Below are 17,070 nucleotides of genomic sequence, written 5' to 3'. Positions count from 1 at the left end.
TGGTCAAAGCAAGCGACTTAGCCAAGCCAAGAATCCATATGGGAGGCTGCTACCCAAGGGGAATTATTATGCATATATTTACATACAATCTACCACATTTAGTAAGGTTGGGCTGTCCGTGATTCCCCTTTGCCAAAGCTCTGCAGAATACCGGACAAAAACCACATCCCTCACTTTTCTCCCCACCTATATAGGTTTACAGCACATGAGAAGATGTTTGTTGTAGACAGTGTGGCTTATCAAAAAAGGTACATGTTCTGTGGGGCGCCTGGGTGGCTCAGTCGGTTAAGCGTCTGACTTCAGCTCAGGTCGTGATCTCATGGTCCGTGAGTTCCAGCCCCACGTTGGGCTCTGTGCTGACAGCTCAGAGCCTGGAGCCTGCTTCGGATTCTGTGTCTCCCTCTTTCTCTGCCTCTCCCCTGCTCGTGCTCTGTCTCTCTCTGTCTCAAAAATAAATGAAAACATTTAAAAAAAAAGGCACCTGTTCTAATATTATATTATTTATATTAGATATCTCTAGTATTAGATGTTTATATTATAAACCTTCTTTTCTGGTCCATTTTGGAAGGTTAAAGTGTAGACAGGAAGGAACGTGGAGGAGGAAAGGAGAGAGAGAGGCGGTCAGCCTTGGTGGAACCCCCACCATACATCAGAGATGTAGTGTCACTTCCGTGAGACCCGCATGGAGGGCTCCTTCTCATTCCCATTTTCCCGATAAAGAAATTGACACTCCTGCCAAGATCATTCAGTGAGAAAATGACCTCAGACCTAGTTTGTCTTACATCAGAGCAAACTCTCTTCCTTCTCGCGGGGAACATGAAGATCAGGCTGGTAAATCTGGATCTCCTTCCCGTGGTTTCCTCAATGCCCACTAGAGAAAACATTTTTCATTTTCAACGAGCATAACATGTCCACCTCTGACTACAAAACGGGTTTATAAATATGAACGGATCCTTAAGAGAATATCAAAGTATTTTGGTTCCATTGATACATCTAAGAAATGGCATTTTTCAGGCTCAGGAAGCCACTCCAACATAGACATCTTGGACTTTTTAAATTTTACGTTTAATGTTGCCTTATTTCTGCTTTCCTTGTTATAACCTTGCTAGCTCTTTTGTCCTGACAAGGCCAAAGGAATCAAAGTCTAAGTTTTGATCTTTCAGTGTGTGTGTGTGTGTGTGTGTGTGCTGCAAATTGATCTCAGCCCTGTTGACAAAAGGAACATGAAGTTGAGCAAAACACATAATGAAAAGAAAGAAAACCATAAGACCTATACACCATATGATTGTAGGTATACCATATACTATATAACATGGAAAAACCATATTGACCTATATACGCTGGGATTTCTCTTCTCCCAGAATGTCAAAGATCAGGATGTTTCAGACATTAAAGTATGCTGGTTAATGCGTGGTCACTGTGCAGATCAACTGTTCTCAAATGTTTGTCCCCAGGGATCCTAGACACTTGAGAAGGCTGCCGTGAGGACACTGACAGCCAGTGAGGCAGTCTGTCACTGTGGACTGTGTTCTCAATAGTTCTAAACTCACCTATCGGTTTCCCTCTTGCCTTCCTGCGATCAGTCACGGTTCCTCAGCCTGCGTATCTCTGAAAGATGCGGTGTGAGTCATTCGTGAAGAAAGTCAGCTGACATTTACGGAGTGCCTACTGTGTCCCAGACATTGCTCAAGGTACTCAGGTTACCACTGAGATCCTTGCTCTCGTGGACTTAGGGGGAGATGAGAGGAGATCAGCAGTGAGCAAATGAACAAAGGCATAAGCATGACATTTTTCATGATCAGTGCCATGATTATAGATGAGGTGACAAGAACAGTACTCCAGATTGGGGCTTTGAAGAACTGAGACCTTTGGGAAAAGGCAAATTAAACAAGCAGCTGGGGGACGAACATTCCATGCAGAAGGAATACCTAACACAGAGGTCATAAGATGGGAACAAGCTTATTACCATGTTCAAGGAGCGGAAAGATTCATGTGCTTGGAGGGTGGTGTTGATTGGGATGAATGATGGGAAACTGGGCCAGAGCACATATCTGGGTCAAGTAAATTTGGGTTGCTATTGTTCATCAAAGTGGATGTGTCAAGTTTAGGCACTTGGATATAGAGCTTAGAGTCCAGCAGACAGGCTAAGATTGAAATACAGCCTCTGGAGTGGGTCAACATACGCATGGTGTAGAAAGCCATTTCCCTAGAGGAATTAATCCAGGAGAAAACAGGAAGAAGAATGGTGCTGAGCTTTGGAGTCCTCCAACATTTAAAGGGGTAGATAGAGGAGAAACAATCCGCACAGATGTTAAAAAGTTTAAAAAAATAAAAATAAGATGAAAACAGCCCAACAACAACAACAAATCATAAGAGCAAGGTGCATAGACCAGAACCAGAAGACGTTCCAAGGAAGAGTAGTGGATGACTCCCTTCAGTGGCGGCCAGAAGGTCACAGGAGATCCATCAGTGACCCATTCTTCCTGGGTGGAGAGCGAGGGAAGCCAGACACAAAGGAGAACAGGTGATTCCGTTATATGAAGCTCAGGACAGGAAAAACTAAGCTTTGGCGTTGGGAGTCCTGACTCTCCACCAGCTCAAAGCATCTCATCTTCCACATCTCTTATCCCGCCATCTCTTTGAAACAGGCAAGAGCCAGGTGGTGTCCTGAACTGATGTTTAGTGCACTGCTGTTAATATTTTATGGCAGCAATTTTCAGCCTCTCAGCCGACTACACCGCGAGCATGGGGGAGGCAGAAGTGAAGATCGTCCCCTGCTTTGCCCAGTGAAATAAACAGCACTCGCTCATTCCTTAGTACATGCTTGCTAAATAACAGTTCTCCAGACGCATGAGTGAGTAGTGAGTGACATTCCACAGTAGATTATATGAGGATGTGGAAAAGCTTGTGGCATGAGAGGCAGTCCCAGGTGACCCTCTGAGCCCGAGGAAAGAATGAACCTGAATCAGGCTCCATAACACAGAGCCTGGTGTGGTGAACTCACTCACTAATGGACCAAGACACCTGACTTTGCATTCAGGTGCTGCCTTTCTGTGCCCCTTTGTGTGCCTTTGGCACAGCTCTCCAGTCTCTCTGTGCCTCCGTTTCCACATCTGTAAAGCAAGGATGATAAAGGTATCATTCTCATGAGTTGTGGTGAGGACAAAATGAGACGATTCACATACAGAGTTGGACCCATTAGTGCCGGCCAACAGAAGCAGTGGTGGTGGACAGAATCCTATTTTGACAATACGATTGCTATTCTTTCTTAGGCATTTGCTTTGCTAAATAACGTGTGGACTGCTGGGGGACACGAGGAGCTTTTGGGTTGCTGTCCTGTTCTGCTTTTGGGTCTGGGTTCTGTTCACGAGAGCGTGTTTCATTTGTGGAAATACATCCAGCTGTGCATCTAGGATAAGCCCGTGTCCTTGTCTGTAAATTACACTTCAGTTACCGATAAGAAAAAGCCATCCTTCAGTGGCTCCCCTTAGCTTTTAAGGTGAAGTTACTGTTTCTTAGTTTAGCACACGAGTGACTTTAAGACCTGGCCCTTCTCCACATTCAACTCTTTGAAGCACTATGAGTACACCGTCTGTTACCATCATCCTGGCTTCACTCAGACGATTTCCTCTACTCAAAACCAAAACTCGGCTCAAGAACCACCCCTTCCAGGAAGACTTCCCTGACTGGGTCAAGATACCCTTAATTGGACTCACACTGCCCCTCACCTCCCGTCCATCACTGCACTTACCACCCTAATATCTTTCTGTACTTGTCTGAAGTTCAGTGAGAGGAGCAGCCTTTTCCTCATTACATTGTGTCATTTTGAGGGAGAGCTTGAAAAATAATTGATGAATGATTACTTAAGTAAATAGATGAATAATATTAAAAGGAATTTCCTTTTTCAGATTGATGATCGTAGAGAGATGGAAATGGAAAAAGAGCTGGAAATTCTTTTTTTTAAGTTATTTATTTATTTTGAGAGAGAGAATGCAAGTTTGCATGCAAATTGAAGAGGGGAAGAGAGAGAGAAAGAATCCCAAGCATATATATATATATATATATATATATGTATATATATATATATGTGTATATATACGTATATATACATATATGTATATATATACACACACACATATACAAAGTGCTAAAAATGTGTATATATATGTGTGTGTATATATATATGTATATACCATTTTTTTCTGTTTAATCCCTTGTACAATTTCAAAAATTGGAAAATTTTTCAGCCTATATACAATAACAGTAGCTTCCCTTTTTTTCTCCTTCTCTTTGCCCACTGCACTGACCCACGTTCAGATCTGCTTTCTTTGCCGGAGACTTAGCCACGACTATGTCACCTATTTTCTGTCTGTCACCTAGGCTTACAGTCCTTTCTCTAGAGTCACACAAATAATATTACTTCCCTTCTCCTCTCCCACTTAAAAAAATCATTGGCTCCCTATTCCCCTATGACCTAAAGACCACAAATTCCTTGCCACAATTCGCGAGGGCCATGCCACACTGTTCCCAGTGGAATTCGCAAGTCTCTATTCTGATTAGTCCTTCACAGAGAACCTTCGACCACGGTGAACTCACCCACAAACTTGCCATCCCCTGTCCATCCTGTGTCTTTGTTCATTGTCTGAACGGTCTTCTCTAACTCTAACTGGCAAACTCTTAATTTTTTTTTAAAGCTTCATTTATTTATTTTGAAAGACAGAGAGAGAATGTGAGCAGGGGAGAGTCAGAGAGAGAGAGGGAGAGAAGGAGAATCCCAAGCAGGCTGTGCACGGTCAGCACAAAGCCCAATGAGGGGCTCCAACTCACCAACCGTGAGACCATGACCTAAGCCGAAATCAAGAGTTGGACACTTAACTGGCTGAGCCACCCAGGTGCCCCTCCTATTTTTTTTAAGACATGATAATATCCAGCTGGAATATCTCACCATCTGTGAAGCCAGCAGAGCAAAGTTCAATGCCTGCCTTTATACCTAAGAAAATTCAGATTCAGAAGTATCAAGGAGCTTGCCCAAGATCAGACAGTGGGTCGGTGCATGCCGGAAAGAGACTCAAAATCACGTCTTCCAATTGTGGATTTCTGACCTATATATCAATGTCTTTTTATTGAAAATGGCCCGGTGTTTACTTTTTTTTCTGTGTCGGAGAAGAGTGGCGAACCTTATGTGAAAGAACCTTTTAGCGCTCTCTAAAAAGACTGAAATCCTCAAGCCATAAGAAGTGCTTAAAAGAAAGATTTTTATTTTTTTTTAATGTTTATTTATTTTTGAGACAGAGAGAGACAGAGCATGAACGGGGGAGGGTCAGAGAGAGAGAGGGAGACACAGAATCCAAAACAGGCTCCAGACCCTGAGCCGTCAGCCCAGAGCCTGACACGGGGCTCGAACTCATGGACCGTGAGATCATGACCTGAGCCGAAGTCGGACGCTTAACCGGCTGAGCCACCCAGGCGCCCCAAAAGAAAGATTTTTCTAGAGGAGCTGCTTGGGAGCAGATTCGGCCCCTCGTGTCTCCTGCATACAGCAAATGTGTTCTTTATTCCTCATATTTGACGAAACTCCTTTCAGGGCAGCTCAGCATTGTGCCCGACTGTCATGCTACTGCCTTTGATTTATCATTGTGTTACCGACCCAGAAATCGCCTTCCTTTTTGTCCGATAATGTAAGAGTTGTCGACACACCAGAGGAGGCCCTCAGCTGTGAGTTCCCCCGCGTGTGCTAAGGGTCGGGGAGGGTGTAAAACTGATGACGAAGGCGTGTGCTGCCCTGTCATGGGTCATTCTGCATTGAAAGCGCTAAAAGTTGTGGGGACAGGGTGACCGTATGCCATCTCTACTAAACAGATGCCTGGGGAGTAGAGGGGAGTATTTCGTCACTGACATTGTTTCAAACTGGAATATCAAGGGTAAATGGTGAATGGTGATGATAATAAACAGCAAAGCAGTTTTGACTATGTTACTGTTGTTTTAAATTCCCTGCAGTGAGCCGAGGTCTGTGAAGGCAGGGCTTTTGTTGGCCTTGTGCACTGGACTCTCCGGGCATTCAGTAGGCATTCAGCAATGCTTAAGCAAATCCAAGAATAAGGAAAGAGCCTTGCCTGGGAACTACCAAATGAAGGGAGCTGGAAAAATCTTAACTCCTTGAAAAGATAAAAAGAAGAAAAACTTCCCTGAAACCTGAATTTTGTTACTCATTCTTTATTTTTTTAATATGAAATTTATTGTCAAATTGGTTTCCATACAATACCCAGTGCTCATCCCAGAAGGTGTGCATTCTTTAAAGTGTATTCCCCGTCATGGACTACAGACGAGAGAGTAACGCAGCCTCTGGCTTGTGAGCTGGCTGCTGGAATGAATTAAAAGCACACCTGATCACTACTGCTATTTAGTAAGCACCTACTGTGTGCCAGGATCTATAAAAGGGGCTTTAGTGTAAACAACAATCCTGGGAGGCAGGCAGTACTATTCCCATTTTGTAGATAAAGAAACTGAGGCACAGAGGGGTCATAGAGGTTATTGTGGTCGCAAGGTGGGCCAGCTGTTGAGCAAACTGCAAGCTTGCCTGACTCCAAACCTTGTAGTGTTTGTATTTCTGGGTAGAACCAAAGGATCCTGGTGGCCTTAGACCATCACCAAGGAGGCATGGATGGTCTCCAGACTTTTCAGCCTCCTTGCCGAAACCGCCTGAAGTGCGTATATGGAATACGCCTTCGGGAGCCAGTTCAACAACGGCTTCTGCACCTCTGTGCTCACACTAACCTTTCAGAAATGGTAGCAGTTCCGCGTGAAAACCCTATAAAATCCCTCTGTGATACAAACTCAAATGCCAGAGTCAAGATTTTTGGTAATAAAAACTTAAGAAATTTTAATTTTTACAAGTGCGGCTGAAGCTTTTCACCGTGTACCGCAGTTGCCTTATTAGATTCTGTCTGTGCATTCTCCCCGTATTTGCTGCGTCGTGTTCCTCCTCTAAGAGCTTTAAGTTTTTACACCAGTGCACAATCAGAGCTCTGAAACAGTGCTTAAAATACAGCATGCATGCCGGGGAATTTCATCAGCACGTGGGCTGTGGTTCCAGTGTGCTAGACCCTCTCTAATTCTTTTACAAATACTAACTCACTTAATTCTACAGCCCTGGCAGATGGATGCTGTTATCACCAGCCCCGATTTACAGATGGGGAAATTGTGGTACAGAAAAGCTAAAGAGCAGATCCCAAGTCACAGAGGTAGGAGTGGGCAGGGCTAGGGTTTGCAGCCAGAGCCAAGCCTATGACCGACCTTCCTCTAACTTACCCGTGTCTCCACGTTCCCTGCTCTGCACCCCTGTGGTCAAAGCGGGATTCTGTTCGGGAGCAGGTGTTTATAGTTTACTCATCCTTTCCTTCCACGAATGTGGAAGGAAGGGGGACTTTAGTTTCTCCCCTCTGCACCCAACCCACCCCTTTCTCAAGGGTCACTTCAGTGATGACCAGTCTCTTTATTGTGCCCCTGCATCTCTGACCGTGAGCCTTAGGCAGGTCTGGATGTTTGACTCCTTAGGCAGACGTGTTAAGTCTTTTTTGTCTTCTTCCAAAATTCTATTTAAATTCTGGTTAGTTAACATACAGTGCGCCCGTTGGTTTCAGGAGCAGGATTCAGTGTGATTCATCACTTACATACAACACCCAGGGCTCATCATAACAAGTGCCCTCCTGAATCCCCTTGCCCCATCTAGCCCGTCCCCCACCCACCTCCCTCCACCAATCCTCAGTGTGTTCCCTATCTTGAAGAGTCTCTTATGGTTTGCTTCCCTCTCTCTTTTTTTCCCCTTCCCATTTATTCATCTATTTTGTTTACTAAATTCCACATGAGCGAAATCGTGTGGTATTTATCTTCCTCTGACTGACTTTTCCCTTAGCATAATACACTCTAGCTCTATCCAAGTCATTACAGATGGCAAGATTTCATTCTTTCTGGTGGCTGAATAATATTCCATTGTATTTATACCACATCTTCTTTATCCATTCAGCAGTCGAAGGACATTTGGGCTCTTTCCATAGTTGGGCTATTCTTGATAGCCCTGCTATAAACATTGGGTTGCATATACTCCTTGGAATCAGCATTTTTGCACCCTTTGGATAAAAACCTAGTGGTGCCATTGCTGGGTCATAGGGTAGTGCTATTTTGAACCTTTTGAGGAAACTCCACACTGCTTTCCAGAGCGGCTGCACCAGTTTGCATTCCCACCAACAGTGCAGGAGGGTTCCCGTTTCTCCACATCCTCGCCAGCATCTGTTGTTTCCTGTGTCGTTAATTTTAGCCAGGCAGAGGTGAGGTGATACCTCATTGTGGTTTTGGTTTGTATTTCCCTGATGATGAGCGATGTCGAGCATCTTTTCATGCATCTGGTAGTCATCTAGAAGACACGTTGAGGCTTGAACTGAGCGAGACTCTTCTTAAACTGGCCAGAGCTATAAGGGATAAGGACCAAGAGCTCTCAGTGAATGAGAAGTGACAGAGAAGGATGAAGCCAGCTTGGAGCAGAAGCAGAGATCCACATTTAGGGGAAAGAGTCATTATGGGTCCCCTTTGGTTCCCCATACCCAGCCTCTGTTTTGCCCTTCGTTTCCGTGAGACATCCCAGTATACTTGGGATAAAGCCTGAGTTTTCTGAAGCAGGCTAGGGTATCTATCCGTCAACAGAGGAATCTGGATAATATGGCCACTCTTTCCTTACCAAGCCTGTGTTGGGTTCTGGAGGTGGACAGAACACCACCGAGACTCTCAAAGGCTTCACGGACAGACATCTAAACAAGAATTGCAAGATCGCTTCAGTTGAAGCCATCAGGATGAGAAGTTGCTTGATTAATTGGAAAAGTGGGTTAAAATGGGGAATTCTGAAACATTGTACTTAAACATTTGGCTTATAACTTAAACAGAAAATAACAAATCCATTGTCCGGTCTTTTGATATAAAGCCCACGCATTTATTTTTAGCTTAGATCTGTTGTTTCTTATTGAGACCGTAGCTAATTGGGCATCAGCCAAGGCCTCTAATTCCTTAAAATGAAGCAAGGATTGAAAAGGACTTGCAACATGATCAGAGTGACTTTTGAATTTTTATTACTTTTCCCACAAATATTCATGGCCATCTTGCCCACATCTGATTTGGTGACAGTGTTTTAGCTACCCAGCATTACCGGGTCTTTCCAAAGCATTCGATTGCATTTGCATACAAAGAGCATCACTTGTTCCTACTTGTTTTAAAATTCTAACTTAGTATCTAATTAAATAGAATGAGTGTACCAACAGATGAAGTGACATAATCATGTTTGGGAACAAGCCCAGTACCTCCTGGCCGGCGTGGGGCTACATAAGGAATAGAAGCTACTGGCGTCTAGAGAGCTCCTTATGAGCTGGGGGAGCTTCAGCCCCACAGTGCTCAGCTGACAGGTGTCAAGGGGGGACTGGAAAAAGTGGACCCACTGAGTCAGGTAATCCAGAGAATTGGAGGTCACCCAGGAAAGCTGCTGCTGCAGTAAAGTCAGAGGCCGGTGCAGGTTGCAGTCAGGGCAGAAGTAGGCAGGTCTACGTGGCATAAGAGGATTCAGGGGGAGCTTCATGGAAGTGGTGTCACTTCCGCAGACCAGTGAAGGAAGGCATCCCAGGGACAGGTCCATTATGATCAGAGGACTGCGTGGCCCATCAGAATAACTGGAGGGTTTAACGTTTTATTTATTTTTGAGACAGAGAGAGAGCATGAACGGGGGAGGGGCAGAGAGAGAGGGAGACACAGAATCGGAAGCAGGCTCCAGGCTCTGAGCCATCAGCCCAGAGCCCGACACGGGGCTCGAACTCACGGACAGCGAGATCGTGACCTGAGCTGAAGTCAGACGCTTAACCGACTGAGCCACCCACGCGCCCCTGGAGGGTTTAAAACACTGGGCTGGCGAGCCCCTGTACTAGGGATGAGCCCATGCCTTATTCCTGAGACTAAATACCAAATGGTTAGTCTGGAGGTGAAGTTCTCATCCCCTGCCCTCTGCCTCGCTCGGAGTCTTGAGGACCCACTGAGTAGGAGCCCAGCCTCTCCTCTCTTGCCTTTACAGCTCTAGAAAGGCTACCAGGACCTCATCTGTGGCTTATAGAGCAGTCTGCCCCACGTCGCCGGGTTATCTGCCCACAGCACTAGTGAGGGCCTGTTCCTGACTTACTGTCCTAGTGCTTGTCAAGCTCCTTTTCGTGGGACCTCTCGGATAGCACGACTATCACATCTTCTGCCTGTCCTCTCTGAGACAGAGACTGTAGGCCCCCCCCACGGAATTCAGGATCCCATCTGCTGGTTCTCTCCTGTAGTCATAGCAGCTAACTTACTTGTCTACAGTAGAATCTCAGTAAAAATGTGTTGAGTGAATGAATGAATGAATGAATTTCCAAAGAGGCTGCATCCCGTAGCTTCCGCACTGGCTGTTGCCCTGTGCCTGCAGCACCTTCTCTAGCTTTCCTTAAGACTGGTTCCTTCTGTCCTTCACATCCCAGCTTCAGTCACCTTGAGGAGTCCCTCCCTGACCATTCAGCCAGAGCCGCCACCGGGCTCGCCTTCATTTCTTCCAGAGTCCATTTTCCAGCTCTAGAACCTTGGCTCTACAGAGGCAAGTGCCGTGTCCATTCTTGTTTTCTGCTGATTCTCCCTGCTCCGCGCTACATCTGGCACAGAGCCCCTCCTCTTTGGCATGGTGAGTGCATGAACAAACGGATGAATTATGAGCCAGGCGTCAGTGAAAAAGAACGTGGGCTTGAGTCTTGCCTGTGCACTTGCCAAGTGCATGACCTTGGGCTTCCCGATTTCCCCTAAACCTCTTTGAATCTCCTCGTGCGTGAAATGGGACAAGGATTGTAACTTACTCCCTCCTACGATTAACGGGAGGTTTTGATCAGATACCGGATACAAAGCATTTGGTGTGCTACAGTGTGAGTGGTCAGTAAAAATAAGATACTGTCTATAACCCCAGGAGAGGTCTCTTGGTGCCTTGACTTTCACTGCTGTTAACCCCGCTTTGCCCTGCCATAGAGCCAGGTCGGTGAGAGGTATCTCAGTTTGCAACAGCCTGGGAGTGGTGGGTTCTTCCTAAAGCCATTCCGAATCACTGGGGCATAGAAGCCCAGAAGTGCTGTCTGCATGGGGGGCCTGCCCCCCTCTCTCTCTCCCCCAGGACAATCATCTGCATAAAATAAACCTCTTGAATCCCTCACCATTTCTCACCTGGGCCTCCCCCCAGGGGCCACTGTAGCAGTTGATGCCCTGAAGCAGCTTCTGGTGACATGAATAGAGCACACGATGGGAGAGGAAAGGAAGTCCAGGCAGGAGCCAATGGTGCTCTTTGAATCAACCTGGGTCCCTTTTCATTGCAGATGGAAAACGCCCCGGGGGAATGGGGGGGAAAGATGTGCAGACTCTGAGCCACCTTGGCCACAGTCTGGCTCCAGAAGAGATTCTCATCCCTGTGATCTCTAGAGCAGAAAATCAGATATTGTGCCTCAGCAGGAGCTGGGAATTGCATTAAGGGGCCAACTTCCTCATTTTCTTTCTGATTGTGCTTTCAGGGGACTTGAGCGGTATTTCTCAAGCAGTGAACAGATCTGAGGCAAACAAAAGTGCTGACAGTGGGCTTTTTAAAGTTTATTTATTTGTTTTGAAACAGAGAGAGAGCCCGTGGGAGAGGGCAGAGAGAGAGGGAGAGAGAGAGAATCCCAAGCAGGCTCTGTGCTCCATGCTGAGCCTAACGCAGGGCTCGATCTGATGATGGTTGGATCATGACCTGAACCGAAATCAAGATTCGGAAGCTTAACCAACTGAGCCACCCAGGTGCCCTGAAAATGGGCTTTTATAGGTGACACCACTGACTGGAGACTGGCAAGTCTGGGTGCTGGAGAATTTTTCTCTTAGAATTTTAGTTTTAAAGTCTCCCATGAAGGCATTGATATCATCCTTTGAGGTGAGTGTGCATTGCCACTTAAAGAATCTGTTTAGGGGCACTTGGGTGGCTCAGTTGGCCATGATCATCAGGTCATGATTCCAGAATCCTGGGTTTGAGTCCCACATTGGACTCTGCCCTGAGTGTAGAGCCTGCTGAGGAGTCTCTCTTTCTCTCTGTCCCTCTTACCTTCTTGTGAATACTCTCTCTCTCTCTCTCTCTCTCTCTCTCTCTCTCTCTCTTTCTTTCTCTCTCTCTCTCAAAAAGAAAAAAAAAGTCTGTCTAGCAAATAACCATCCTGTGCATGGACTGTGCTGGCCAGGGTAGGGGGTCCAGTCATGATCTGGGCACAATCTCTGCCCTCTGTGTGTTCACCATTTGTTTAGGAAGTATTTATTGAGTGCCTACTATTTTCAGGCACTGAGTGCCCCGCAAAGCCATGATTAGCACCTACTCCCATCCAGCAGCGATGTGCGAGCAAGGCCACGGGTACCTAGAAAGTTGGCAAAAAGCACTAATGAGCACAAAATGGATATGGTGCAGGGGCGTTTGCAATAAACATGCTTCTCAGTCCCACTGTGAGACAGCCTTCAAGAGAGGAGAAGCCTCATCGTATGAAACTCTGTAGGCCCTTCACTAATAAAGCCCCTTGCGTGGGAGCCGAGTTAAGTAGAGCAGAGGGGAGAGAGAGGATTCATGCCAGGCCCATTTCATGTTTTATTTCATTGGATTTTCGCAGCAACCCTGGGAAGTAGATGATTTTATTGCTGTTTGCCAAATTAGGGAACTAAAGCACAGAGAACGTAGAGCTCGCCGAATGCTACGTGACTATCGGCAATGAAGACCAGGGCCAGACTCCAGTCACCCTCAAAACCCAGGGCTTTCCCACCTCCACTGCCACTTGGTCACTGTGCAGGCCATGCGAGTAATTTAATCTCTCCTGGACTCCGTCCATGCAAGGCCAGTGATAATTTGTCCCTGCTTAGTGTCGGCGTTTTGCAAATGGATGGTGAAAATCCTTAAGAGCCATAAATAACTATAAAGATACGAGAAACTTCGGTGTTGGGCATTCACCTGTCTTAAGCTCAGCTCCACATCGCAGCAAACTGTAGAGCAAAGAAGCCAGATCCCTGCCTGGTCCCCACAGCACACGTCTTTTTAGGATTTCGTTCTTGTGGCCGGTGAATCAGTTTTTTTTTTTTTTTTTTTATCTACCATGTTGATTGCAACAGAAGAACATTCTTCTGTCAAGTGTTAGGTCCCTGCTTTTGGGCCGTGTGTGTCTCGTTTCTCTCCTCTTGAGGAAGAGGTAGTACCTCCTAACCCTGGTTTTGTCCCCCATTTCATTAATCGTAGCACGTTGTCCCCATCAGGGAGACTCGGAGCCTGGCCCTCCCTGTGGTCACACCCTCTTTTGCTCCTCCCATCGCAGCTGCCAGGCATCTAGGTCTGGTCTCAGCGTCACCTCTCACCTGGACCACTGAGCAGCTTCCCCAACTGGTCTCTCTGCCTCTACCCTGGGCACCCTCGTCACATTTCGTTTTCCGAACCACAGCCAGGGTGATCTTTTAAAATGTAAATCCACAGTGGCCTCCAGTTGTAGATGGAATTAAGTGCCACGATGTCTTACACAAGCATGGGAGACGTGGCTACCCCTGCAACCTCATCATCTGTCACCCCACCCCTCTGTCACCACCCTCCAGCCACACCATTGCGCTTTTTTTTTTTTAACATTTACACCTGCTGTTTCCTCTCCCTGGACCTTTCTTCTTCTTGCACTACATAGGGCTGGCTCATTCCAATCTTTCAGATTTCAGCTTAAGTATCAGGTCCTCCAAAAGGTCCTTCCTAACCTGATTTGAATCGTGTCATCAGCCGCCACGCTCGGTGGCCATGACCTGTTCTCGCATGGCACTCGCCGCATTTTGTGAATGTGTATGGGTGCATTTGAGTGGGTGATGTTCAATGATCGGATACCTATAAGCTCCACACTCCTTTGGATCACCACTGTCTACCCAACATCCTGCACAGTGCCTAGCAAATAACACGTACTCAGTAGATACTTGTCATGTTCAAGGATGGTGTGAAGTTAGCAATTCCTCCAGAAGGTCAGCCAAGAGCCCCACGACTTCTACGTGGTGCACGCACCCATCTCAGACTTGCTGGGCGGCCTAACGAGACTATCCGTCTCCTTTGCTTTGTTGTGTTCCAGGAGCGACTCGTGCTGTCTGTGCTTCCCCGGTTTGTCGTCCTGGAAATGATCAATGACATGACCAATGTTGAAGACGAGCACCTGCAGCACCAATTCCATCGGATCTACATCCACCGCTATGAGAATGTCAGGTGAGAAAGACAGTGCCCTGACCCCTGCTCTGCACTTGATCTGTGTGTGACTGGCTGCTCTCGTCAGACTGCCATGACTTCTGTCTGGCTGAATGCCAGTGCCTTTCTTCATTTTGCTGATGAATTCATTAACCAGTGATTATTCATCATAGAGTTCATTTCCAAATTGAGGCTCGAGAAGAATGTCAGAGAAATAGAATTATGTCGGCTTGCCTGCCTTTACATTTCGAGTGGAAAAGCAAAAGCCTTTTACATTATGATTGAAAAACTAATTCCAAATGCAACCTAGAGACTTCAGGGGTGATCACATTGGTCTCCTTCATATAATTTTTTTTAAAACAATGTAAAATGGATTACAGCTCAGTTGTTGTTTTTTTGCAAACATATTTGTGGCCAACCATCCATCCATCCACCCATCCATTCACCTATCCATCCATCCATCCATCCATCCATCTACCCATCCATTCAACTATCCATTCATCCATCCATCCATCCACTCACTTACCCAGTATCCATCCATCCACCCATCCATTCACCTATCCATCCATCCATCCATCCATCCATCCACTTACCCAACTATCCATCCATCCACCCATCCGTTCACCTATACATCCATCCATCATCCATCCACTTGCCCACCCATCCATCTACCCACCCTTGCACCCACCCACCCTTCCTCCCATCCATCCTTTCATCCATCCATCCACCCATCCATCCATCCACTTGCCCACCCATCCATCTACCCACCCTTGCACCCACCCACCCTTCCACCCATCCATCCCTTCGTCCATCCTTCCATCCATCCATCCACCCACCTACTTACCCAACCATCCACCCATCCACTCATCCATTCACCCATCCATCCATCCATCCGTCCATCCATCCATCCACTTACCCAACTATCCATCCATCCACCCATCCACTCACCTACCCATCTATCCATCCATCCATCCATCCATCCATCCATCCATGCACTTGCCCACCCATCCATCTATCCACCCTTGCACCCACCCATCCTTCCCCCATCCATCCCTTCATCCATCCATCCATCCATCCATCCATCCATCCAGTTCTGCTTCTTCCTTGTGTAAAACTTTGGGCAATTTACATACTTGAATCTCAGGACCGTTCTCTATAAAATGGGCATTTTAATAGCCACCTTGCAGGGGTTTATGTACATAACGTGAGTGAAGTTATATACAAGGCATAGAATAGAGGTAAGCATACAGTAGAGCATTAGGCATCTGTAGATGGTTTTAGACATATGTCCTAATTATAAGCAAAAACAACAGATCCAAGTCTGTTAAAAGGCTGCCTAGTGGCTCATAGAATAATTGGGGAAGGATGGAGAGGCAGGCTCAGCAAATGAGGCAGAGCGAAGCCAGAGCAGAGCCAGAATCACAGCAGAGCACTGGGCCAGTGAGGACGCTGCTTCTACTGTCCCTGAAGAATGCACTGCTTGTGTTACCAACTCCCTCACCCTCCCCAACACAGCTGCCACCTCTTGGAATCCTCCGGCAGCCCCCAGGATCTGGATGTGGTGGCCTTTGCCCTGCCCCCACTCCCCGTTCCCCCTGCCTCTTTGCATTGCAAGTTAGAGCCTGGGGCAGATGTGTCTGATTGGCTTAACCCAGACACTCACCAGAAGTGCCTGGAAAGCAGATACCTGACATGGGCGTCTTGTACAATAGAATTATACCTCCCTCCCACTAAATATCAGAGGGCAAACATACCCAAACATAGGGGGAAATTCTATACATTAAACAGCTCTAAGAGTGACCAATGTACCCTCTTAGCTCCTTTCGTCCTGACCTTGGTCTGAGGGAGGAACAGCTTTTCCTTCTAACCAGCATCTCCGGGCATTCACCTGGCATGCTGGGACACGCATTTGAAAAGAAGTCCAACAGGGGTGCCTGGGTGGCTCAGTCGGTTAAGCGTCCCACATCGGCTCAGGTCATGATCTCAGGTGCGTGAGTTCAAGCCCCAGGTTCGGCTCTGTGCTGACAGCTCAGAGCCTGGAGCCTGCTTCAGGTTCTGTGTCTCCCTCTCTCTCTGCCCCTCCCCTACTCCCTCTCTCTCTCTCTCTCTCTCTCTCTCTCAAAAATAAAGATTAAAAAATTTTTTGAAAGGAAGTCCAACAGCAATCATGATTCCAACACAGCGGGCGTCTCAGTAGAGGTCGTTCTCAGGATTTTGTCCAAGACTAGAGTTCCACTGGTGTAGGTGCCTGGGTCTGCAAAGCAGCCTTTTGTCAAATAGCAGCTCCCATAAAAGATACTCCCCAGATGTACAGATTGGTCCCGTCGATAATGAGAACTCATCGATGCCAGTTGTGGACAACAGGTTCAGGGAGGTGCCTATAATTATAATACAGTGTAGGATTCTATTTTTAAAGTAAGTAAAAAGGCTGTTAATGGATCATATAAAGAGGAAGAGCTAGGGGGAGGGGAAGGGGATGGGGGTGATAAGAGAAACCTTCCTAAAAGACATGATTCTTATTTACCTTATTTGAAATTGAGCCAGCTTAGTGAAAAATATCAAAGAAAGGAATCCCCAGCCAAAGGATTCGTACAAGTGAAGGCTGAACAGTGAGATCTGTCTATCTATATCTGTATCTGTATATAATATGTAACATGTATCATATGTATGTGATTATTATATTATTTGATACTGATAATTGGCTATCATTATGTATATGATATGATATATGATATGATATATATGTCATAGAATATGATAATATATGTTATATGATATAT

At 46.3% G+C, this 17,070-nt stretch overlaps 1 protein-coding gene across 1 annotated transcript in view; it reads left to right on the top strand.

Moving 5' to 3' along the window:
• Nucleotides 1-17,070, top strand: part of ADCY8 (adenylate cyclase 8) — a 223,380-nt gene that overhangs the window by 71,819 nt on the left and 134,491 nt on the right. The window contains exon 3 of the mRNA XM_047842372.1: nucleotides 14,181-14,311. Coding sequence (XP_047698328.1) covers nucleotides 14,181-14,311 — 131 coding nt within the window. The remainder of the gene's footprint in view (nucleotides 1-14,180; nucleotides 14,312-17,070) is intronic.

Source organism: Prionailurus viverrinus, chromosome F2, assembly GCF_022837055.1.
Source record: "Prionailurus viverrinus isolate Anna chromosome F2, UM_Priviv_1.0, whole genome shotgun sequence".
Taxonomy (NCBI): domain Eukaryota; kingdom Metazoa; phylum Chordata; class Mammalia; order Carnivora; family Felidae; genus Prionailurus; species Prionailurus viverrinus.
The sequence above is the reverse complement of the archived record's forward strand: the minus strand, read 5'-3'. Positions and strand labels throughout refer to the sequence as shown.